The sequence below is a fragment of the Pan paniscus genome, chromosome 9 (assembly GCF_029289425.2).
Source record: "Pan paniscus chromosome 9, NHGRI_mPanPan1-v2.0_pri, whole genome shotgun sequence".
NCBI classification, from domain to species: Eukaryota; Metazoa; Chordata; class Mammalia; order Primates; family Hominidae; genus Pan; species Pan paniscus.
The window spans coordinates 7,507,527-7,534,530 of NC_073258.2; the positions used below are offsets into that span (position 1 = coordinate 7,507,527).

Below are 27,004 nucleotides of genomic sequence, written 5' to 3' on the forward strand. Positions count from 1 at the left end.
CATCACTGCACATGAAGTTCTAGAGTCTCTATCTTCTTGAATAGAGGGACCTAGTCTGGCAAAGCAGCTGCAATTATAGCTACCATCTGTCTAATTTTATTAATTGTGTTGTGATTATCTAACAAATACTATGAAGAAAATAATTGTGTGTATGATTAGTTTCACCATGTTGCTAGTCTCCAACTCCTGAGCTCAAGGGATCTGCCTGCCTTGACCTCCCAAAGTGCTGGGATTACAGGTGTGAGCCACTGCACCATCTGGCCTGGTTTTTTGTTTGTTTGTTTGTTTGTTTTTTTGAGACGGAGTCTCACTCTGTCACCCAGGCTGGAGTACAGTGGCGCAATCTCAGCTCACTGCAAGCTCCACCTCCCAGGTTCACGCCGTTCTCCTGCCTCAGCCTCCCTAGTAGCTGAGACTACAGGAATCTGCCACCATGCCCGGCTAATTTTTTGTATTTTTAGTAGAGAAGGGATTTCACGGTGTTAGCCAGGATGGTCTCGATCTACTGACGTCGTGATCCACCCGCCTCGGCCTCCCAAAGTGCTGGGATTACAGGCGTGAGCCACCGCGCCCGGCCCTGGTTTTGTATTTTTAAAGCCTGAAGTTCATCACTAGTATATAGAAATAGAATTATTTATTGAATGTTGATTTCTATCTCCTGAGGTCTTGGTGAACTCATTTAATAGTTTTGATAATTTTTTAATCTTTTATATTTTTTACATGAACAATCTTGTCAACTATAAATAGGAAGAGTTTTATTTTTTTCTGTTTATTATCCTTTTTTTAATTTTTTAAAAAAATTTAAGTTCTGGGATACATGTGCAGAATGTGAAAGTTTGTTACCTAGGTATACATGTGCCGTGGTGGTTGGCTGCACCCATCAACCTGTCATCTGGGTTTTAAGCCCCCCATGCATTAGGTACTTGTCCTAATGCTCTCCCTCCCGTTTCCCCCAACCCCCCAACAGGTCCTGGTGTGTGATGTTCCCCTCCCTGTATCCATGTGTTCTCATTGTTCACCTCCCACTTATGAGTGAGAATATGTGGTGTTTGGTTTTCTGTTCCTGTGTTAGTTTGCTGAGAATGATGGTTTCCAGCTTCATTCATGTCCCTGCAAAGGACATGAACTCATTCTTTTTTATGGCTGCATAGTATTCCATGGTGTATATGTGCCACATTTTCTTTATCCAGTCTATCATTGATGGGCATTTGGGTTGGATCCAAGTCTTTGCTATTGTGAATAGTGCTGCAATAAACATACATGTGCATGTGTCTTCATAGCAGAATGACTTATAATCCTTTGGATATATACCCAGTAATGGGATTGCTGGGTCAAATGCTGTTTCTGGTCACTAGAGAAATGTAAATCAAAATCCCAATGAGATATCATCTCACGACAGTTAGAGTGGTGATCATTAAAATATCAGGAAACAACAGATTCTGGCGAGGTTGTGGAGAAATAGGAAAGCTTTTACAATGTTGGTGGGAGTGGAAACTAGTTCAACCATTGTGGAAGACAGTGTGTTTATTTTTTATTAACTAACTGCACTGGCTAGAATTTCTAGCACTATAATGGATAATATTGGTGAGAATGCATTTCCTTGCCTTTCTTAGAGGGAATACATTATCTTTCACTATAAAGCATAATGTTTGATGTAGATTATGTTCGTCATTGTTCTTTTTCAAGCTGAAGAAGTTCCCCTCTATTGAAATTTTATGGGAGTTTTTATCATGTGTGGGTGTTGAATTTTGTAAAAATATTTTTCATAAATTCATTGACCAATATATTTATTTTTTTCTTATTTAGGTTGCTAAATTTATAGATTTCACTGACTTTTAAAAAATTTTTATTAAGAAGTTTAATTATTAAATAAGCGTGCTTAAGGATAACATTTTTTTAAGTGGACCAAGACTCATGATTGGCTCAACTTCAGAAGGTTAAATGTATACACTCATCAAAGGATTTCAGGCTTAAAATGCATTCAGTACACCAAATTGAACCTCTCAATACTCCAGAACATATACGTAAGCAATGGAAAATTTTTTTTTGCACAGTCATTTGTTATTCTCCAGAGCTTAAGCTAATTTATGTTCTCTTGGAAAAGCCAGAAATCAAAAACATTAACAATCATTTATGTAACAATAACTTGTATTAGTTGTACCATTTGCGAAATTTAAACAAACTGTCATCACAACTTTTCACATACGTAAATAAAAACATCAATATCTTACTGTTCACGATATCTTATAACACCTGTCCAAACATCCATCAAGTTATAAAGAGACTGTTTTAGATTAAACCGAAGATTTATTTGACGAGATAAAACATTTGGTTGTCACTTCTGCAACTTTGTGTTGCACACCAGTGAGTACCCCTTTGATTAATCTAGCCTTCCCCTCTTACTGTTTCATGTTCTTGGCAGGAAGCAGGTATTTCTAAGCCATTTGACACACTCAATAATGTTTTACAGTGAAGAGCCTCCACTATAATTATTCTTAACTTTACTCACTATCCTATTTTCTAGTATCTTTTTCTCTCTCGCTTTCTGGATGAAAATATTTCTCAGAACACACCTCATGCCTTCACACTTCAGCATCTAAACAAAACTTCTCTGTTGACATGAGCACTTATTTTTCCCCTCTTGGGCTGGGTTTTTATGACTTTCAATTCCAGGTCAACATTTATTCATTCTCATGTATTCTGTCACACGTATTTAGCATTAAACAGAAGCAAATTGCAAACCACCAAATATTGGAAGAGAGGTATTTACTTTACTTGGTTTTTCACTAAAATGGCAAGAATGCTATAAAGACTCCCTTAAATTTGTACGTTTTACTAGTTTTAAAAGGTTTGGTCATTATAAGACATAGAATGCTCTTTATGGTCTAATGTCTTTTGTGTTTTCTCTATTTGGTCTCCTCATGAATACTTTGGTTAATTGATGCATATTTTTGAGTCACTGGTCACTTAAATACATACATGAAGAAAATAAAATATTAACATCCTGTGTATCGACTGAGTTTGTATGCAGCCCGCTTTGGAGATCAGTATATCAAAACCTGGGAGGATTGTTGTTCAGACATAGTGAGTTTAAACATTTGTCCTTTCATATGTGGTAGCTAATAATCTCTAGAGCTCATTTAGCCATATTAAATACAATCATGAAGAAGAAACAATAACTTGCATGTGTGTTCATGTGTGTGTGTGCTATTGTGATGTGTATGTTTCTGGTTGAACTATTAATTCACCAGCAGGCATCAATTGCTGTTAGTACATGTGGGGAAAGCATTAAGGAATTATGCTCCTGGTTTATAATTTCAGTTACAGGGAAAAGAAGTGGAAACAGGCTGACAAAAAGTGTAATGAGTGATCAGGATGGGAGGAATTGAGTGTCATTGGAAAGGGACATACAAAACATAGACAAGCAGATATACAAATACAGTCAAAGATGGTTTAGAATGAAATAAACAAAATGCATTATGAAACAACTATTTCGAATAATAAAATTAATCCAGTTGTGTGAAATTAAATTCTAATTGTAAAAATTCTACTAGGACAGATAATTTCAATTTTTCTCTCAACAAGGATATAAAAAATATTTGGGGGAATTATGGTGAAATGAAGAATGAGAGATAAATTTAGAGCTAATTTTTTCTCAGCTTATTATTCTTACTCTAAAATCTTGGTGTTTTTCTGCCCCAAGATGGCTTCCATAATAGAAGAAAGTTTTGCTAATGGTTGGACTTTTATTTTTTAGTAAAGTATAAAACCTTATTAAATTATATTAAGTATGAATTAAAATCAATGCATTTGTATACTAAGTTCATTGACAGGGAGACTCAAGACTTTTTAAAAATAGGTTCTTCCCCAAAGGACCTATTTATTCATTGTGATTTTGAAAAATACCTCTTTTGTTTTAGAATAATTTTAGATATAACAGTAATTCGTGAGGATATTGCAGATAGTTCCCATATATCCCACATTTAATTCCCCTTATTGTAAACATCTTATATTAGTGTAGTCTATTTTCCAAAATTAATGAAGCAGCTAATTGATACATATTTATTGCTAAAGTTCAAACTTTATTAAGATTTTCTTAGTTTTTAGCCAATGTCCTTTTTCTAATCCAGCATCCCATTTAGGATACCCCATTACCATTAAATCGCTGTGTCTCTTAAGGGAAGATAAACATAAATTGTAATGATATAGAACAATTAAAACAAAAAGTATGGACATTTCAAAGTTGAAGTTGCTCATTAACTTTAGACTCTATAAATTCCACAAAGTAAGGGAAGGTGACATAGTCAAAATTTTATCTCCAGCATCCTACAGTTATAAAAGTTGACACTCAGAGAATTATTATAATTGTATTGTAAGAAGCAGCTCCATGAAACATCAATTACCCAGCAAAAATGGGTGCATTCATATCTGATATAAACACTTCAACCAGCTATTCCAAATAATAGAGAAAAATAACATTACCTGCTTAAATGAAATTATAAGGGTATTGAATAGAGAGAACAAGAATGCAGCAATATGGTAAAACCCCATCTCTACTAAAAAACAAAAATTAGCCAGGCATGGTGGTTCATGCCCGTAGTCTCAGATACTTGGCCGGCTGAGGCAGGAGAATCACTTGAACCCCGGGGACAGAGGTTACAGTGAGCTGAGATCATGCCACTACTCTCCAGCCTGGGCAACAGAGCAAGACTCTGTCTCAAAAAAAAAATGCAGCAACAGATCTCAAAATGTGGTATGAAAAGCAGATGGAGAAATTCAATGTATTTAAATACAGAAGAGAGCCAATGAAGCCACATATTAGAATATAATTTTTATGACAAGACATTTCTCTCACTGAAATTTCATAAAATGGCATTCAGAACCTCGTATGTATTAGGTACTCTTCCTTTTCCATTCCTTGTTCCTGCAATAATATTTTCCTTACACATTTATAGATCGGCTTGGTTCTGACTCCATATATGACAGGATTGAGCATTGGTGGCACCACAACATAGAGACTGGCTAGGAGTATATGGATATAGCGGGGCACATTTCGGCCAAAGCGATGAGTCACAAAGGAAAAGAGGGCTGGTGTATAGAAGGCAAGGATTACACACACATGTGAACCACATGTGCTGAGGGACTTGAGTCGGGCTTCATGAGTAGGAAGACGGAAAACAGCACGAAGAATATGCACATAAGAAAGGGCAATGACTGTGATGTCAAACACTAGATTACAAATGGCACATAAACCATAAATAATATTGATTTTGATGCTGGCACAAGATAGATGAGCAAGACCCATGTGCTCACAGTAGGTGTGGGGAATGACATGATTCCCACAGAAGGGCAACCGCAATATAAGAAGTATAGAGGGAATGACGAAAATTAAAGCCCTCACAAACACACCAAGACCAATCACAGAAACAACCTTGTTGGTGAGGATGGCGCTATATTGGAGTGGATTGCAGATGGCCACATAGCTGTCATAAGCCATTGCCACAAGGACTGCTGACTCCGTAAGTGTGAAGTTGTGGATAAAAAACATCTGGGTGAGGCAGGCTTCAAAGATGATCCCTCTGAGGTTGATCCAGAAGATTCCAAGCATCTTAGGGATGGTAGCTGTTGAGAGACCCACATCAATGGTGGCCAACATGGCCAGGAAGTAGAACATGGGCTGGTGTAGGCTGCTGTCAGTCTTGATCACAAGTAGAAGAGTGAAGTTCCCTATGAGTGCGATCATGTACACAGCACAGAAGGGAAAGCCGATCCAGATGTGAAGTGTTTCTAGTCCTGGGATCCCCAGCAACAGGAAGGAGGAGGGGTGAAACTGGGTGTCATTAGGAAGGAACATCCAGCTTGTGAATGCATAAGTCCACAGTCTACAGAAATGTATGCTCACCCAATCTGCATGTAACCACACAGGCTTCTGCAGTTCGGAGACAAAAATTTAATATAAGAAACATACATTTGTGCACATGATTTTTTGCAGGAAATTCTATCACTTTGCAACATACTGTATACAGAGCACTTTAGGTAAGTAACAAATATCTCAGGGATAAATTCTTAGATGCATTTATACAGTAAATTAAAATAAAATGTTCTACGTGATACTTTCAACTTTGCTAGCATTCTACTCTACCTAAACCCTATCAATATAACCTCACTGCCAATATTATGCTAAGATTTGCCTGAATACTTTTTACTTTAGCTATTCTCTCTCATTATTACCATCATCACCAAAGAACCCCTTTGAATTTTGAACAAGGTAGGGTTTTCCTAGCCCTTAAATGTAGTGGCGGAAATTAATTCCAGTTGATTGAATGATAACACATATGGATTAACACAGAGGGTGGGTACTCTCTATTCAATAAACACACAGACTGATCAAAATTTATGCCAAAATATACTAAAAATCACTTAAAGGTTTAAAACTGTCCATTTAAAAATATTTACTCATTATTACTGTAAAATAAAATACAGAGTAACAGTGAAAACAGTAGCATCAACTACCAATTATTGAAGTACTGCCTACTGTTTGCAAAGCTTTGTTATGTGCAAATCATCTCTAATTTATAAAAAGAACAGCCTTCAAGGAGAATATTAGTTTTTCATATTTTCCATGTAAGCGATCAATGAGTTTAAGAGGCTTGTCAGATGTTTAAAATGCTTCTAATGGGTGATCTGGGAAATTAAGCTAGGGATAAAAGTAGTGAATTGACATGGAAGGAAAATAGAAAGAAACAAAAGCGTAATGTATGACTTATCTGTGTTATTCACACCGGATAAAATACACACACACGTGCATAATATTACACACAGGTTAGACAAATACACATTTTTTTCAAAACTCACAACATCCATCTGAATAACACATGTTAGTATCTCTAGCTCAAAGCTGAGGCAATCATGACTTTAGGAACTTAAGATATATGTCAAATGTTTAATTAAAAACTAGTGAGAAAAAATAGGAGCCTTATAATATTAGATTTATGATAATGCAATCATGTTATTTATTTATTTATTCATATTTTATTATTTGAGACAGAGTCACACTCTGTCACCCTGACTGGAGTGCAGTGGCACAATCTCGGCTCACTGCAACCTCTGCCTCCCAGGTTCAAGGGATTCTCCTGCCTCAGCCTCCAGAGTAACTGGGATTACACGCACGGGCCATCATACCTGGCTAATTTTTTATATCTTTAGTAGAGACGGGGTTTCCCCATGTTGTCCAGGCTGGTCTTGAACTCCTGGCCTCAAGTGATCTGACCACCTCTGCCTCCCAAAATGCCAGGATTACAGGAGTGAGCCACTGCACCCAGTCTCAATCATTTCAAAGTTACCTAAATTCATCTAATCTGTCTTCATGCACCTTGCTTGTAATATTTGATGGGGGAGTATTTTCAGAGCATTTCTGACCATGGAAAGCTTTTACTGTTCCATAGAAAAATGCCTTACTCAAGATTAGAGAGGTTAACAAACCCTGGCAGTTTGAAAGAAATGCCACGTAAATTATTGGGATTACTACCCAAATTAATGATAGTGATAAGTATGTAAATCATATGCTATGTAAGTCTATACCCCATTTTATAAAATGTGGGATGTTTAACAGGTAAAATAAAGAATAAATGACTACAAGAAAAAAATTGTCTGTGTACATAAAATAGCCATCTTCTTGAGAAATATGTAAATGAACAAAATTACAGGCATCATGTTTTTTGAATACACAGAACTCCATAAAATATAACTAATGGTTTTCAGAAGATACAAAAATAGAAATATCTGGCACAACAATATTTTGGTGATAAATAAGTGCCACCAATCCTGTCTATCATGTCACATCAAACATTCTTTATGTGTTAAAATCTATTCTGAATGAAAACACAACTGTAAAATCACTAAGCTAATTTGTTAGTGAAATAAAATAACTCCTCTTTTAAGAGAGTTTTTTTTCCTGAGAATAACTGCTGAATAAGTTACATATATATGACTTCTTTAACCTGTGCAGAATTACATAGCTCCTTCTGAATTACTTTGTTTGGAACATCAAAGTAGTATTTGAAACAGCCATACCTCAATCAATGTGAATCGGGAATAATTAAAGAGATCATCAGACAGAAATTGTTTTTGAAAGGAAAAACAAAGAAATCAAACACAGATTTACTCATTATTTTACCTCTTATATTTTATAACTCCATTTCAAGCTAACAACTTAAGCTTCAATCTTATACTAATTTACAAGAACCCTATACTTACTCACCTGTGCACACATTTTATGTTATTGGTGTCAGAATTTATTTTTATATTTGCATCAATTAACAACTTTTTGCAGTTGTAGTTATTCTTAATACTTCTTTCCTTTTACTTTTATACTAGTGTTAAAAGTTATTAATTCACCACCATTTAGTATTACATTATTCGGCATTTGTATATATATTTACCTTTACCAGTGAGATTTATACTTTCATATGTACTAGTTAGCATCCTTTCATTTCAGAATGAATTCCCGTTAGCACCTCTTGTAAGACAGGTCTAGTGGTGACAAATTCCCTCAGTGTTGTTTGTTGGGTAAAGTCTTTCATTTGTAAAGGACAGGCTGGGTTGAGTGAATCTAGTAATCTCATTTGGCATTTTTTCCCCCAGCACTTTGAATATATCATCCCATCCTTTCCTGGCTTACAAGGTTTCTGCTGAGAAATCTGCTGATAATCAATTCTGCTGATCTGCTGATAATCAAGTAAAGGTTGCCTTGTGTGTTATAAATTACTATTATTTTTATGGTGACAAAATTTTCTTTGTGTTTACAATTTGATCAGACACAAGCGCAACTTCTTACGGTCAGAAACGATTAACAAACCTGCAAATGTACCCCTGAACCTAAAATAAAAGTTAAAAAATAAGCTTAGAACTAAAACTAAGAATATCTATATATTTCTAGTAACAAAGACTGAAAACAGATAAACAGTATCACCCCTCAAGGGAGATGAATCAATTGAAATTATCAAAAAATATGTGAAAAGGGGCTGTAAGAGCCAAACAGTGTGTATAATCTGTCCTCACCTCACCCATACTCTCTTTATTTTAGCATCCTATCCAACACTTGGCTGAAACTAAAACAGTTCTAGTTAAGTTAATTATTGATCTCTGGACACCAAACCCAAACAAATATCCCTGTCTCATCCTACTACAACTCCCAGCAGCATGTGACCCTGGATCATTCCATTCTTTGAAACAAAGTATATATATTTATATAGTTTGTTTAAGAGTGTGTGTGTGTATACATATGTATATATACTAGTTTATATATACACACTAGTGTATATATAATACTAGTTTATATATATATATATACATGTTTAAATAGCAAGCTATATATATACACACACACCCATACACACATGCATAAATATGTGTAGGTGTTTGTGTTTGTGTGTGTGTATATATATATGTGTGTATATATGTATGTGTGTATATATATTTTGAAGTATGTATACTTATTTGTTATGTATTTTTGACAATTTAGTTAGACACAAGTGGAACTTCTTACAGTAAGAAATGAATGACAAACCTGCACATGTACCCTGAACTTAAAATAAAAGGTTCAAATATACTATATGTACATATATAAACATACTCATATGTATATATTACATCTATATATACTGAGTATGTTTATATATAACATACTATATGTATAACATAAAAATCTCTATGTATATAACTAACATACTCGTGTTTCCTTTTATATTGCTAATCTTTTTAAAATCTTTGTTGAATATTCCTTCACAGTCAGATTTCTAAAGGTTGCCATGGATACCTTAAATTTTAGATCTGGTTTTATCTCTCTTATATAACTACATTCTTTCTCTAAGATTTTTTAATTCAGCAATGCAGCATTCAAATCTGTCTATGCATTGATAACTCCACTGTACATCTTCATACTTGACTCCTCTAATGATCTCCCAAGTAGTATATTTGACAACGTACTGGATATTAGAACATCTAAGAGGCACAGCAAACATCACACAATCAATAAAGAATTTTCCTTAATAATATCCTTAACATTTCCTTCTCAGTAAATGTAAATCTTACTGCATGGTTATTCAAATCTGAAAACTAGGCATTGTTCTCCATTATTAAAACCCTTTTACCTCTGTCAAGTTCTTCAATAAGTCCCCTTGTTTTTATGTCCAATGTGCTTTAATTTATTTACTTCTGATCTTTAGCACTGTCATCACTATTTATTTTCTGCGATACTTTGTTAGCCTTTTATCTCATTCTTTCCACTCTTAGGCCATTCTTCCTAAATCTATGTTTTCATAGCAGGTAGTAAATTCTTGAAAAACAAAGCAACAACAATGAAACATTGGCAAGTCAAGTCATTCCTCTGCTAACAAGATAATTTGTTTCTACCGCTCTCAGAGTAAAAGGAAAAACATTGCTATGATATCACTTGTGAGACTGTTACATAATGGGACCATTTTTCCTTATGTATGGAAAAGAGAAGTAGAAGTATACATCTGGTTTTGCCCCCACACATCTTCCTTCTCATCATTGTGCTCTTTTGCTCAAATTCCTTAGCTTGCTTCCCAGACAGCTTCAATCTTTCTGACATCAAACAGCACTGCCACTCTTGTTCACCAAACTACAGGCATTTTTTTCACTCTTTCTATTGGTGTAACAGTTCAAACCTCTTTTTTTTTCACCACTCTATTTAAACATTTTCTATCCAGTTATCTGAGATAGCCCACCACATTTTCCTTTATATTACTGTATCACTAACACTTTATTTTCTCCTACAAAGTTTTCTCCATTTTCTCCTCACCCATCCATATCCCCTATCTCTAACTTCCTAAAGCCAATCTCTCTTTCCTTTAGCCAACCTTTTCTTTCCTTGTTTCTCTTCACAAATGGCAGTTGTTTTCCCTCCTAGCTCTGCCCTCCTCCCTCCATCAGACTTATAAAATGTGTACGCTACGTCTGTTTACCCGTCCCTTCATTAGCTTATTGCTTTGTACTCTTACTCCTGGTTAGAATGCTCAAGTTGGGCTTCGTTCTGCCTGAGGAGTCTAGAAGGTTACCAGCTTATATACCGATGATAAAGGAAGCCTCTCATTTGTCCTGGAGTTCTGGAAGCCTGGGGGAACTGTAGCTACTCATGCTATATGGGGAGTAGGGACCCGTCGGTCTAAGGGATGTCAGTTGCTCAGGCAGAGAGGTACAGGGAATTTCCGTACAAACTGAGAATTCCTAAGGGAGGTTCAAGTGGGAGAAAATCAAGGAAAATCTGATCCTATCTCTGCTGGCTGGATGAGCTTAGATACACAATGGGGAGTGGGTAAGCTCCAACTATGTAAATTTTCAACAGCCTAAAGGCACTATGTGAATATTAAAATTGTAGAATTGAATAAAAAGAATATGGCACTAAAATGGTTACTAGAAGTGGGCAGATTCTAGAAACTACTCAGACATTTGGTAATCTCATAGGGAACTTCCCTAAGTGTTAAGAGTGAGCCAGAAATAGATGCATTCACAGAGAGACTGACATAGGTTCAAACGCTCTCAAATGCTGCTTTAAGATCTGAGATTGTTAGTGGCCATGGCCACCTGCCAGAAGCAAATCTAAAGCTAAATCTTCTAAGTCAGAATAGTATTGTATACATTATCCTTGGACTCAAATTATTAATATTTCTAATTTATTTTACACAAAGTATCTTGCATTAGCATAACCAAGCAGAGAAAGAATCAAACAAATGTGTCATAACACCAGTTTTTTTTAAAATAGGAATAAACATAGGAGATCAAATAATACTATTTTCAAATAGGTCTTATAATAACTGTAATTAAATATACTTAAGAAAATTAAATAAAATTTGAAGTGTTCTTTAAAAAACTAGAACTCTTTTAAAGATTCAAATGGAAACTCTGTATGTGAAAAAAAAACTTGAATTAAGAAATCAAGAGTCTTTACTTCTATTCTGTGAAGGAACTGTAAAACTGAAAACCTAATTAATGCCCAAAGTTGTGTAGATCTTAAATAGCAAAGCTTTCAATGCGGGCCATCAAGATTCCTAGCTATATTTCTTACCTTGTACTTTATATATGGCCCAGAAAAACTCCAAGATGAAAATTATTTTTAAATTGTTATATTTTGGAAAATTCCCAGAAAACTTAGAAGAAACCAATAAATACCAACACAAAGATTAATACAAATCTTCTCAGGATAAATACATAGTATATCAAGAGAAGGGTTGCTGATAATGAATTTCTAATATAAATGAGTAAGTCAGTTTTATATACATGTAAAAAAGAGGAGAAGGAAAAAAACACTGTAGACACTATATGTGAGGTACAGCATAAACAAACAAATTAAAAAAATAAAGCAACCTATGTGGCAGGTAAGATAATGGACCCCAAAGATAAAGGGGAATTTAAGTTGCAGATGGAATTATGGCTGATGATCATGTGACCTTAAGATAGGGAAGTTATTCTAGATTATGTAGGCATGTTCAATGTAATTACAAACATCCGTACAAAGTGGAAGTAGGAGGCAGCAGAAAAGTCATTGTCAGAGGGATGTGATGTGAGATAGACTGCATAGGCCATTGCAGGCCTTGAAGATAGCAGGAGGCCATGGACCAAAACATGTTGGCAGCGTCCAAAAGATGGAAAAGTTAAGAAGGTGGATTCTCCCCTAAAGGTTACAGGTGTGAGCTACCACGCGGGGCCAACCTTGGACATCTTTTCCCATCTGCCAATAAGTCTTCACAAGTGGCGTGTGGCAGTCCCTCTAATGGCTGTGCCCGACTTCCCGGTCTGATCCTCCTTGATGGCTCCTTTCTTGGGTTTAACTCCGTGGGTCGCATTTCCTGCACAGCCATTGGCTGCCTGCCACTACTGCCACCTTTGTCTTAGAGAATTTAATTTGGTCATTAGTCTACCTATTATGGTGCATGGACTAGCCCCACCCTCCTTGAGGTGTTCAGGACAAAGAACGCAGAACTGACACCAGCAATATTGTTAAAAAATGCTTAAGGATTTTATAAGACTTTTTTAAAAATAATATCATATTTTTAAAAAATATTAATTTTACCATTGGAAATCAGATAATCCTATATTTCAGAATCTGGTCTCAGAACCAGGACATGGGTTGTCTATGTACAATAACACTCAATTTCACAGGAAAGGGTTAATACTAAGCTCAGAGCTTTGCAGGTCCCATTATCTCCAGGGTGTTCCAATATAAGGTGTTGCAAAGATCTCCCTCTGGATGTTGTGACCACGTTACAAAACCCACCCTCATAAGCAAATGGAATTCAGAAGAATGTGAAGGGAGATTTGCTTACTTCTGCAGGTGTTTCTGCTGGTAGGTAACATTTTGGAATTACGGATTCTGATCTGTGGCTGAGAACAATGAAAAGAGCAGAAGATGATAAAATAGGGGAAAGAAAAGAAAACCTTCTTATTGAGGGAAGTGGATAAGACAGCTTACTGTAAGAATTTGTTGGCATAATTTCATATACACTTGAGCAACTACTACCTTCAATTGTTTCTTATACATCTTACACAATCTTTGTGTGACGCTCTGACATCTTTTGATACTTTTGCCATTCTGTGCACTACAGCTCTTCACAGCCATGTAGTGATCTATCAAATTTCTTTCCCTTCATGTTTTCTGTGTATTTCTCACTGTTCCCTCTTCTTTAGTCCTTCTAACTTAATCTAAAGATTAGATAAATTGCCCCAGCCCAGGCCCATGTTTGACACGGAGAAAAAACCATAATTGAAGTTACCTTAAACCATTCAGAAATTATCCCTCTCCAGTATAACACAACCAAATTACATGCTACTTTTCTCTGACAGAAAGTAGTCCCAATCATTTTTCAATGGTGCAGTTTCCAAATGTGTGATACAATTTATGTGCAAATGTCAAATGATAAGAATAATCATTTGTACTGGATTATAAACATTAAAAATGCTACCAAAATATCTATATGCAGATAAAGTATCAGGATTGAATGTCTGCTAAATTACGTAAAGGATTGCCTGACAAACTGTATAAGCAAGTTCACTATAGCTTTTTACTTTGTCATGTTCTCATCAATAGGATAACCAGTCACTGTAATACACTTTTTTGATGAGACATCTCGAGTCAGACATACCTTGCAAAGCTCTTGCAATGCAGGCATTTTACTCTCATTTCATAGGTATGGAGTCTTAGACTTAAAGAAGAAAAATAATGTATTCAATATTACATGGAAATGAGAAACAAAACATAGACTCAATTCCTAGTGTTGGTTTCTAAACATTATTCCGTTTTCATATACTAGGCCCTGTTAAGTTAGCTAAACCAAACTCACAAAGAAGAAATCTGAATATAGGATTCTGTCACATCTCTTTCACCAGTCTCCTCAATTCCAACACGACATCTTGCATATAGTCACCCCGATGAAATTAGGATAGTTTTCCAAATAGTTATTTTTTTCTGAGTTACTCCTCTTCTGTTTCCCAATTTGCTTGTTTTGGAATAATTATCTTAACTCAATTTCCTTTTCTTCTCCCTATATCTGATAAATTTCTACTTTCTAAGATTTCTTAAGAAATTTGCCCAACACCCAAGCTGCAGTGCACCCTTCCAAGACATACACACACACACACACACACACACACACTAGTGTGTGAAAGAGAAAGAGTTCTTAATCACAGTGTGCTTGACCACAGTTTTATAAAGATAAGATACATCATAGCAACACTTAATATAGCAAGACAAATGCTAGACTCACTATCAGGAAGTGGTGTGTACAAATTAACTTACTTTGCCTGACAACTTTGTGATGTTTCATAAACTTGAACACTAATGTTTGTGTGTGTACATGTTTATAAATCTGTTTCTTTCTTGACAGTTATCAGCAGAAAGACAATTAGAAATAGCAAGGTTAATCAACAGATCTGAAATGAAGAGGGATATGTGCATTCCATTGTAAGTAGACCCAGAGTAAGAAGATTATCTTGAGAGGGTTATCCAGAGTAAGAGGTTTCATTAATAAGACCTCAAGGCAGGGTTCCTCTCTAATATTGGCACCTGCAAGAAAGGAGAGATTGGAAGATGACTTGGAATGAGAAATGGACTTGCAGACTTAAACGATAAAACACCTGCACACATCCAAAATTATCTTAGACTGTTCCAGTTTGATACATTTGTGGTTTCTTCGAAGAGTGGATTACATATTCTCAGCTCATAAATGTGAACTATAATGGGTCTGGTGATATTTAAAGCATGTGTCTACTTATTTGTCCGTAATGTATGTATCTATGAATTAAGCAGTTTCTCCATTAAACAATGTTAAAATATTTTCAGGAGAATCTTATGTGCATCTAAAGTAGTAAGGGAACAATTTTATCTCACTAATATTTTATAAGTTTACATTGCTGATTTGGGTAACTGTTACAACTACTAACACTAACTTTAAACCACTATGTGGCATCAGAAAATAAACCTTCTTTAGTTCATCTTTTGCAATCAGTCTCAGCATATAATCTGGTACATACGTGGTAGATAATTAATGTTTGTTGAACTAAAATATTGAATTTACTTGAATGAATCTAATGAAGTACATTTAAATCTTTGGCCACATGTTACCATTAAATTGTACGTACTTTTAAGCCTCTATGATGCAGAAATATAGTAGATATTAGTTTCACTGATTTCTTTGTTTTCTGTGTGCACTAAGCAAGGATAAGACCCACTCAGTGAATGAGAGACATTTAGTCTATAATATATCTTAGTATAAAAAGTTCCCAGAAGAACAGCCTCAGTGAATACCACTCTATTTCATCCTTACTCTTTCCTTCTTCTGGGAATTCCTGGGCTGGAAAGTATGCATCTCTGGGTTGGTTTTCCTTTCTTTGCTGTGTTCCTGACAGCTGTCCTTGGGAATATCACCATCCTTTTTGTGATTCAGACTGTGAGTAGTCTCCATCATCCCATGTTCTACTTCCTGGCCATTCTGTCATCTATTGACCTGGGCCTGTCTACATCCACCATCCCTAAAATGCTGGGCATCTTCTGGTTTACCCTGAGAGAAATCTCCTTTGAAGGATGCCTTACCCAGATATTCTTCATCCACCTGTGCACTGGCATGGAATCAGCTGTGCTTGTGGCCATGGCCTATGATCGCTATGTGGCCATCTGTGACCCTCTTTGCTACACGTTGGTGCTGACAAACAAGGTGGTGTCAGTTATGGCACTGGCCATCTTTCTGAGACCCTTAGTCTTTGTCATACCCTTTGTTCTATTTATCCTAAGGCTTCCATTTTGTGGACACCAAATTATTCCTCATACTTACGGTGAGCACATGGGCATTGCCCGCCTGTCTTGTGCCAGCATCAGGGTTAACATCATCTATGGCTTATGTGCCATCTCTATCCTGGTCTTTGACATCATAGCAATTGTCATTTCCTATGTACAGATCCTTTGTGCTGTATTTCTACTCTCTTCACATGATGCACGACTCAAGGCATTCAGCACCTGTGGCTCTCATGTGTGTGTCATGTTGACTTTCTATATGCCTGCATTTTTCTCATTCATGACCCATAGGTTTGGTCGGAATATACCTCACTTTATCCACATTCTTCTGGCTAATTTCTATGTAGTCATTCCACCTGCTCTCAACTCTGTAATTTATGGTGTCAGAACCAAACAGATTAGAGCACAAGTGCTGAAAATGTTTTTCAATAAATAAAACATAGCTCATTTATAAATATCAGATTGATTATTTATCAATATTATAAATAATCATATTTACAATGAAAGTGGCACGAATTTTCTATGTTCAAAATAATAACAGAACATTTGGAAAGTATTTAGGACCATCTTAGGGGAGGACTGAAAATGGCAATCGTTTGGCAGGTGCTACCCAGAAATGGAAAGGTAAGCCCATGTCAAATGGATAGATAAGAATGTTTTCTAATATTCCATTGTTGGGACATGATTCAGATTCCTAATATGAAATAATATGAACACGTTGTCCTGCATCCTTTATGACTGAGCATAGCATAGCCATAGGCAATTTAAAGCAAATTCAAACAAAAAACCAGAAACAAGCAAACAAAAAAACACTATAAAGCCCTTTATATCTTGAGTTTAAACAAAAATATCGAGGCATCCCAGTAAGTGCTGGTTCTATACAATAAACATTGGAGGATTTTCCATATACCTGGACTATCAAAAATAATGTTATTTTTGACTTTGTCATAATAACGTTGGAAGGCATAAAATTGATACTGTGAATATGACAGCTATGTAAAAAGCTTGAGGTCTTCCACCATAAAGAGAATAGCAGAAACTTAGAAATCTTGGTAAATTTGTAGTCCTTTTTTTACAGAAAAAAAAAATAGTCGTGTTGTATTTTTTACATGGTGGACAAGTTTTTATAAAATCTAACTTACTGATAGTTCTTTGAAAACGAACTGTTCTTTTCCAAACAATATCGTTTATGTGTCTTTTTTTGTGCCATCCCTTAGAGAACTTTCACTTTTATGGAATGTCAAAAGTCCAAGTGATCTTCTAAGTCTATCACTACCTAAGTGTTTTTTGTTGTTATTGTTGATTGTTGTTTGTTTTAATGAAAGTTTAGTTCCATGTGATATAATTCAGTGCTTTCCAAGTCCATGTGACATTATTGACATTATGAATAGAAAGATTCAAGAGAAAATGTGATCGTGAAATTTGGAAAATTCTAACTTTCTAACAATGTATTTATTGCAGGACCTCTCAGACTTTTTAATTTACAAATACTCATTTGAAACTTTGAATCAAGATTGGTGTCAGAGTGCTCTTCTTAGGCCATCCCATGACACATATTCTGTAGAATGCACTTTAGAAAAAAAAATCCTACTTATTGTTATTATAATGGAAAATATGTCAAATATTCTTAGGGGTGGATATGTATTAATTAACATTACACCCTGGACTAGAAAATCTACGAAAAAAGTCAGTTATACTGTGTATTTATAGGCATTATACTTACACATTAATTATGCAAATATAGACTTTTCCTGGACCCCAACTGTGAGACTGAACTCATCGTTTACCTATTCGTTTATTCTGTTGTATTGGTTCAGCCTCAATCCTAGGCTAGCACCATGTTCCTGGGCCTTGGAGGTGAAAAGTTCTCAGTGAGTGATTCTGCCCCTCCCCAAGCTGCAGGAGACTTCAGATGATCCTGATTCATGCTGTGGTTACAGAATTTATTTCTGCTCCTTTAAGGAACAATGATCTTCACATGTTCTGTTCCCCTGGTAGCTGAAGGCATTCGCTCCTCAGGGAAGAGGAGAAACAGGGAACTGGGTGAAGTGTGATTCCCATCCTTCTGTGGCTGCTATTCCCTTCTACCAGGTGTGTTCCATTAGCAACGCTTTTTCAGGCAGCCCTGCCTCCAGTCTTTCTAACAATTACTTGGTAGAAGTCTAGGGAGGACAACCTGAGTGGGAATGAATTCCCTCATTTCATATTCTCATATAAGTCTATACTTCACTTTGAGGAATTTGCTTTAAAATTTTAGTAAATCCTTTTTACTGGCTTGTGTAGAATCTGACATCTGGCCCTAATAAACTAGGGATCATGTTCCAACTTTTCTTGAAGTTGTCTATCTTTCTTTAGGTTAGAATTAGTTGGTTGCTCTGTGATTTTAACTAGTTGATCAGTCCAAGAAAATTGCTAGTTTTTTTTTTATTGTACACTTTTTTAGGCCATAAGCTTTTGAGAGCAATGGTCTTCCAACATATACATGCTAAATAAAAACAAGAAGTCCTGGTAGAAATTTTAAAGCATGCTGTAGCATTTAAGTGGAAGGGCATCTATATCCATTGGTAACTTCCTATAACTCTGTTTCTCCAAGGATGGGCTGTGAACCACTGAATCATAAATATTATGATGACTGTTGAAAAGCAGATGTTATGGAAATCACCACAGAAATTTTGAATCTGATTGCCTTACAGTAGGCCCAAGCAATCTCTAAGAGGCTTCAAGCATTCTAAATTTGAGAACAATCACTCCTGAAAGTTGAAAGTTGATTAATAATAATCATTTGACCATCAAAAGGAAATACCAGGATCATCTTTAGAAAGAGAGGTAGTTGCATGCAGAATTGGCCAAACCAAAGCTGAACACCACTACCTCTATACCCCTACACAAACACACACACACACATGCACACACTTCTGACTTGGCCTAACCCACAGCAAACTTTGTTTTTATTTACCTGATACTCCTGATGTCTTGTATTCAGAAACTATTACTATTTCTATATAGTATAGTGGGTAAGAATATAAATCTAGTGTCAGACACCTTAGGTTCAAATCCTGGCTCCACCTTTACCATCTCTGTGACTGTGGAAAAATCAAATAATTTCTCTGTGTCTCTGTTTTCTTATTTGTAAAATAAGCATATCAATATTAGAAATCTTGTCAGTTTGCAGGAGGAATTACTGAGGTTAAGGGATCTAAAAATTCAGAATGAACTAGCGGAATGTCAGCACCATATAAATGTTATATGTTATACTGGAAAGAAATGTCTATGTATTTGAATCAACTTTATCAAACTACTGGAGCAACATGTTTCTCCCCACTCTTCATGTTCAAGTTATAAATCCCATCCTTTCTCCATACCCTGATTCACTATGTGCTAGGGAGAATGATAAGAATAATGAGAAAGGTAATAGATTTGCAAATTTGGCAAGCATAAACTGAGTAAGTTTAATTAAGAACCCCTCCCCTCAAACACACACACTCTTTTGGTAAGTCTTTCTAAATAAGTTATATGTGTTTCCTCATGCTCCGCCACGTGGTAAATCTTCCCATTCTGATGAGAAATATATGCCTGACTCTGGGGGTTACTTACAGTGTTCACTGGCTCTCAAGCCAAACAAAGTCCTTTACAATAGCTTTAATCACTAAGAAATATTATATCTAGAATTCATCCTTCATTATTTTATTTTATCTCAATCTCTTCAGAAATCATATGGGAAAGAAAGGCTATATTTTTGTGTGTCCACCACTGAGATCCTGCAAATGATTACAAATGTTGCCTTAAGTATAACTGTATTTCCAGCGAATTCTGGTTAGTAATTAAACACTGACTAAATGAATCTAACTAAAGTGAAGGTGCTCCTGGAGAATGGTATGAGCAGTAGTAACAATTTTGATAGCTGAGTCTGTGAGAAGCTGTACTCCTGAAAGTCCCATTCAATGACATTCAGCTGTATATAAAATAGTTGTGAGATTACAGAAAAGTTATTTCCTTAGAGGTAGACTTCAAGTCTCAAGTTCTCTATTCAGTAACCCACCAAATATGAGTGTGCTGAGCTATTTATTATCTGGATTTTTATGATAATTAACCCCCAAATATTGCGAGGGTTGAGTGATTATGCATACAGAATGTACAGTAAAGAGCTGTGGACCGCTTAATAATATTTATTCTCTTCATAATTTTTAGCTTGAGGGGTAAAGTACTTGATTAAAATATTTTTCCAGTGGTCAACTATTAATAACTTTTCTGTGCCTTAATTTGCTCAATTTTAGCTGCGTATACAAGTTACCTAGACAGTGTTAAAAACACAAGTGACAGAACACTACCCCCATTTCAGTTCTTCCTTCTCTAGTTTCACATGAACAAACTCTCATACAGTATGTAGACTTCTGTCTGTGTTGTTCACTTACTCTAATGCCTGTAAGATTTATCCATGTGAAACTACACATACCAAAAAAAAAGCTGCAAGATTTAATGATGATCACAGAGAACACATAATTACCTACAAATTCATGGTAATTTGGCCCACCACACACTGATTAAAAGCAAAAATAGATTTCAGAAGATTATAGAAAATGACTTCAAAAGACTAAAAGAGTGTAATAACTGGAAAGTAGAATTATGTAGCTAGAAAAATTTCATTCAGGAATGAGGGTAAAATAAAGAAAACTTTAGATGAACATATAACAGAGAAGTTAGCACCAAAAGACGCTCAAGAAAGTGCCGAATTGTGTACTTGAGAAAGAAAGAACTTCAGCCAAGAAGGATAAACTGTGGCAAACAAAAAAAAGTAAGTCTTCTGATAAGACATACATGGCCAACCAAAGATCTATGATTATACATCATGTCGATTTTAAACATCTCTTCTTCTTCTTCTCCCTCTCCTTCTCCTTCCCCCTCTCCTTCTCCTTCCCCTTCTTCTTCTTCTTTCTTTTTGATTCCCCATGAACTTTTTGCTTTGTTTTGTTTGTTTATTTTGAGAAAATAACACTTTGATAAAGAGTTCTACTTAGTAATATATCTGTCTCAAGATAATGATTGTCATAACCTTCATACATCTTAGCTAAAGAGCCTGTCAGGATTGAAATGAGCAACACCATTCTGGACATCATAAGGAAGGATAATAGGCATTATATAAAAATGCTTCTTCCTTTTGAAAATTTTTTAACATATCTGTACTGAGCATAGCGAATATAGAATAATCTTTATAGATCTGAAGAAAATATCACGAGACTATAAAATATGTAGTCATATCATTTAAATGGCCAAATGTTGCTAATAAACTCAAACTGAATATTTTTTATTATATATAAAACATATGATCTCAAGGTTTTAAATGTTTAAGATTTCAGGGAGGTACACTAGGCTTTTATCTGTTGAAAACATTAAGAGATTTTTATTGACACATGAAAAATGAATAAAATTCATCATCACACATTTTGTTAAGCAAATTTAATCATCATATTTAGTCATCATATATCAGAAAGAGTTGATAATAAAGTAAGATTTCCTTAAAAGGGGGGAAGGAGAAACAATGTAGGAATAAACTGAAAAATAATTGCAGCATTTTAGAATAAATTCCAAAGTGTTGTCAAAATAGTCCCCAAAAAGACACAGTTCAAAGTCAGATTTTCTCATAGCCTCTTCTTCTTTTTTTTTTCCTTTCCTCTGCCCCATGACCCAAACCCTACTCTTCTTTTATTAATCTGGTTTCCAAATATGTTCAGATTGATATCTTCTATAATGGCAAGATTCAGATAGTTATGAAGTTGAAACTTTGAAATACACTGTTTGACAGTCATATTATTCAAATTTTAATTTCAAACAGTCTAACAAGATTCAAGTGTCAAGTAATCAAATTCAAATATTTACCACTACTTGGTAAATATTTCTAAAGTGCATAGAAAATCTAAACTTATATCTGTTTAAACTTATAATTATGTTTAAATAAGTTACTTTCCACAGAAAAATCTTAGTTTTCTGATTATTAAAAGAGGGCCTTAATAAAAAGACCTTACATTCTAAGATAATACAATGTTTTGTTCAGATATTTCTCACCAACAAAAATGATTTACTTAGAGGCTTTGAAAAACTGAAAACTTTAAGGAACCTGTCCCAAATCCTTTTGGTTCTTACCCCATAGGTAATGGGGTTCACCATGGGTGGGACAAGAAGATAGATGTTGGCCACAAATATGTGAAAATGGGGAGCCACGTGGTGCCCAAACCTGTGGGTGAGAAACGAGAAGAAGGCTGGAGTATAGGATACTAAGATGACACAGACATGGGAGCCACAGGTGCCCAAAGATTTGAGCCGGGCATCTTTGGATGGGAGCTGGAAGACAGTGTGGAGTATGAGGACATAAGAATAAATGATCAATATAAAGTCTACCACCCCAGTAAGGAAGGCAACAATGAGGCTGTAGGCTCTGCGGAATTTTGTCTCAGCACAGGCAATCCTGATGAGGGCCATGAACTCACAGTAGGTGTGAGAAATGATATGGGTTCTGCAGTAGGGAAGCCAGCGTAGTAGGAAAGAGTGAGGACTGAGAAGTGCTATGCCCCTGAGAACAATAGCTAGGCCCACTCTCCCAATTACAGCGTGTGTCAGAATAGCTGAATGTCTTAATGGATTGCAAATGGCCACATATCGGTCAAAAGCCATGGCCAGGAAGAAGCCAGATTCCATGGTGGAGCAAGAGTGAATCAGGAACACGAGTGAGGCAGGTTTCAAAGCGAATCTCTCCATCATGGAACCAGAAGAGACTGAGAAGTTTGGGCACAGCTGTAGAACACACAACAAGATCAACTACAGCCAGCATGCATAGGAAGAGGTACATTGGCTCATGGAGGCTGGGCTCTGTCTTGATGATAAACAGAAGAGAGCCGTTTCCCAGTAGGGCCAACAGGTAGACCACACAAAAGGGGATGGAGATCCAGATGTGAGCAGCTTCCAACCCTGGAATGCCAATAAGAATAAAGGTTGATGGACGGGCATCGGTGTTATTGTATGCTGACATAACAAGGGTCAAATGTTTTTACTTTCTCTTCATAAATTTTTCCTCAAAAGCAAACAAAAAAATAATTAATATATTTTGAAATCTGGTGAGTTAAGAAAGTTAAAGTAGAGGGAACTGTAGGTCATGGAGAAATTACAATGTCTATAAAAATTTAGATAGAAATTATTTAATTATTTGACAGAGAGTCATATATTATTACAGAGTTACTCTACCACAAAAAGGGTACTGTTAGAACATTTTGAAAATCGTCTTCATCCTCTAATAGTCAGTTCTTTTTGTTTATGTGTTTGTTTTGTTTTCTTCTTTTTAGAAAAACAATTGATAATGTTCATCAGACACTCTCTTTACTATTACAGATATTTGTAGATTATAGGATCTCTATGATCAGGAAAAATAACCCTTAAGTCAGAGTACAATGCAGTCTGGTTTGGAATATGTATAGCAGACTGGACCTCAATGTTGAACTGAAATTATGAAACATAATTTAGCTTCTTAATTTGTTTAAAATTTCATACCCAAAGTTACTGCTTAATTTGGCTATTTGACCTTCAGTGTCTGTAGGGGATAGATATTCCCTTTTAAACATAAAAACAGCTATATGTGTCAAGGAAGCCTTGGAAAGTCTAAGGAATATTATTTTTGAATTAGGACATATACTGGAGAAAATAGGAGTGTAGAAAAAATAAGATTATTTAACACTTATATAATAATACAATAAGTAACATTTCTAAGTTAGTTAGTCACTGATTATGACTCAGGTATTTTCCTGAGAACATTTTATGTATTAACTCATATAAATTTTATTCACCTTTTTAGATAAGGAAAGTTTAAGTAACTTGTATAGGGTTATATAGCAGGTAAGTGATAGACATAGTTTCTAGCTCAGACACTGATTCTGGAACCCCCATATGCAATTAAAAGGATGAATTGCCATAATTAAGTGATAGTCTATACTTGTGAAGATACAGAGGATGGGAATGATTCTGTATATAATACTAGCAAATACAATCACCATTAATTTGAATATGACTACTTCTTGAAAGCTCTCCCCCTCACCATTTGTAAATGCCATAAAGAAGCTTGCCCAAATTATAGCCTTCTCTTATTAGTTAACCCGTCCCCAATGCACTTACACAAAGCAAAAGAGCTCTTACCTGAAAAAGACAATTAACATAACCAGACTTTCTCCATGTTACCCTGTTCTAATTAAAATTAGATTTATGTATATACTCCTTGGGCTAATGCATTTTAACGTATTTCCCCTTTTTTCCTTAAAAAACATTTTGTGTGCTTTTATCTATATTTGTGTTCCTATCAGCATTCTCATACTCCTCATTCACTTTTACCTTCACTCTTTCTATTTAACTTTTCCTTTACACAATATAGATACATTTCCCCAATGGGAAATAGGTAGAGAATTTAGGTAAAGAAAAGATTAACAATGATATTAATGCAAGTGTCCAAATACTTAAAATAGGTCTTACTTGCAATCAGGAAATTAAAAATTAAAATGAATATGACACAAATTATGCATTGTATTTAACAAATAAAATAACAAGATTGATTATAGCAAGAGTAGGTGAAGCCTGAGTTAAAAATAAACTCAAGAATAATTGGTAGGAGTGTAAATTGGCATAACTTTTAGAGTAAGATTCGTAGTAACCATTATTATTATTAAAAATCATATTTCTGGCAAAACTAATTGACATCTTAGGTAATATTTTTACATATATATATCAAAATATATACAGTGATTCTCATTGGAAAACTGCCTATATTAGAATAAATATTTAATCACTCAAAATGTCCACAAATAAAATAATAGTTAAAGTGATAATTCAAAGAAAAGAGAGAGAGAGACAAAAGCATCAAGTCAAATATAAGGGAATCTCCTAGATTCTTAGCAGACTTCTCAGCAGAAACTTTAGGCAAGGAGAGAATGGAATGGTATATTTGAAGTGATGGAAGGAAAAAAAGCCAGATAAAAGGACTACATTTGGCAAATCTATCCTTCAGAAATGAAGGAGAAATAATGTCTTTCTGAGACAAGCAAAATCTTAGAAAATTTATCCCTGGGCAAGTCCTATAAGAAATACTCAGAGGAGTCCTGGATCTGGAAGTAAAAAGATGATATCTACCAACATGAAAACACATAAAAGTATAAAAATCAATGGTTGAGCAAACATACAAATGAGTATTAGAAAATAAGCACACATTATTAGCCCAGAAAACCACCAAACTGCCAAGTTAAACAGTAAGAGATGAAGAAAGAAACAAAGGTTATAAAAACAATCTGAAACAACAAAATTACTGAAGTAAGCCCTCACCTATCAATAACAACCTTGAATGAGAGTGATCTAAATTCTGTCCCCCATCAAAAATATAAAATGGATAAATGGATAAAAAGTAAAACCCAACTGTGCTGGTTACAAGAAACTTACTTTACCTAAGTACACGATAAACTGAAAGTGAAGAGATGGAAAAAGATATTCCACACAAACAAAACCAATAGTATGTGGCAGTACCTGCACTTAGACAAAATAGATTTTAGTCAAAAAAACATATAAGAGAAAAAGAAGGTATTTATATTATAATAAGAAGACCAATTGAGTAAGAGGATATAACAAATATATAGATAGATTAGATATATACTTAACACTGGAGCATCGAGATATATAAAGGAAATATTACTAAAGCTAAAGACAGACATAGACAGCAATGTAACAATAGTTGGGGATTTCAGTAACCTACTGTCAGCAATGGAGAGATCATCTAGACAGAAATCAACAAAGAAACAATGAACTTAAACCAAATGTACAGAACATTTCATCCAGTAGAAGTAGAATACATATTTTCTTCAGCACATGGAGCATATCCTAGCATAGACCACACATTAGGTGACAAAACAACTCTCAATAATTATTTTAAAAATTAAAACCATATTAAGTTATATACCCAAATAGTTATCAAGTATGTACTTAGATCGTAATGGAATAAAACTAAAATTAATAAAAAGAAACTTTAGAAACTGTATAAATACATGAAAATAAGACAACATGCACCTGAAAGACCATTGGTTACATAAAGAAATTAAGAATGAAATTAAAAATTTTCTGAGAATAAATGAAAATAGAATATGAACATATAGAGAGAGAGACAATATAATAGAACATATATAGAATAGAAAATAGAGCAATATACCGAAACCTATTGGTTATAGCAAAAGCAGTTCTAAGAGGGAAGTTAATAGCCATATACACCCACATCAAAAAATAGAAAGATTTCAAATAAGCAGCCTAATCATGCACCTCAAGATCTAGAAAAGTAAGACCAAACAAAACCAAAAATTAGTAGATGAAAATAAATAATAAAAATGAGAGCAGAACAAAACAAAATAGAGACAAAACAAATATAAAAATACATGAAACAAAAATTGTTTATTTGAAAAATTAACAAAATAGGCAAACCATTAGTTAGACTAAGAAAGAAAGAAGACCCAAATAAATAAACTCAGAAACAAAAACAGGAGATATTGCAACTAATAACACAGAAATACAAATAACCTTTAGAGACTATTATAAATAACTATACACCAACAAATTGGAAAACCTTAAGAAAACGGATAAATTACTGGACAAGTATAACCAATTAAGACTGAACCAGGAAGATAAAGAAAA

At 34.9% G+C, this 27,004-nt stretch overlaps 2 protein-coding genes and 1 pseudogene across 2 annotated transcripts; 1 reads left to right on the top strand and 2 right to left on the bottom strand.

Annotated features, from left to right (window-relative positions):
* Nucleotides 1-4,876: 4,876 nt before the first annotated feature.
* LOC100973878 (olfactory receptor 52E2) lies at nt 4,877-5,854 on the bottom strand. Its single transcript, XM_008972419.2, has one exon. The coding sequence runs from the start codon at nt 5,852-5,854 to the stop codon at nt 4,877-4,879; it is 978 nt and encodes a 325-aa protein (XP_008970667.2).
* Nucleotides 5,855-15,816: 9,962 nt separating this feature from the next.
* Nucleotides 15,817-16,742, top strand: LOC100981662 (olfactory receptor 52E1). Its single transcript, XM_024930951.4, has one exon. It carries the CDS (start codon nt 15,879-15,881, stop codon nt 16,740-16,742), a length of 864 nt encoding a protein of 287 aa, XP_024786719.4. The 5' UTR covers nt 15,817-15,878.
* A 5,609-nt stretch (nt 16,743-22,351) lies between these two features.
* LOC129393317 (olfactory receptor 52D1-like) lies at nt 22,352-23,327 on the bottom strand (annotated as a pseudogene).
* Nucleotides 23,328-27,004: the final 3,677 nt, after the last annotated feature.

Coding starts and splice junctions, on each gene's coding strand:
- LOC100973878 (XM_008972419.2), bottom strand. CDS start 5,854: ATGTTCCTTCCTAATGACACCCAGTTTCACCCCTCCTCCTTCCTGTTG.
- LOC100981662 (XM_024930951.4), top strand. CDS start 15,879: ATGCATCTCTGGGTTGGTTTTCCTTTCTTTGCTGTGTTCCTGACAGCT.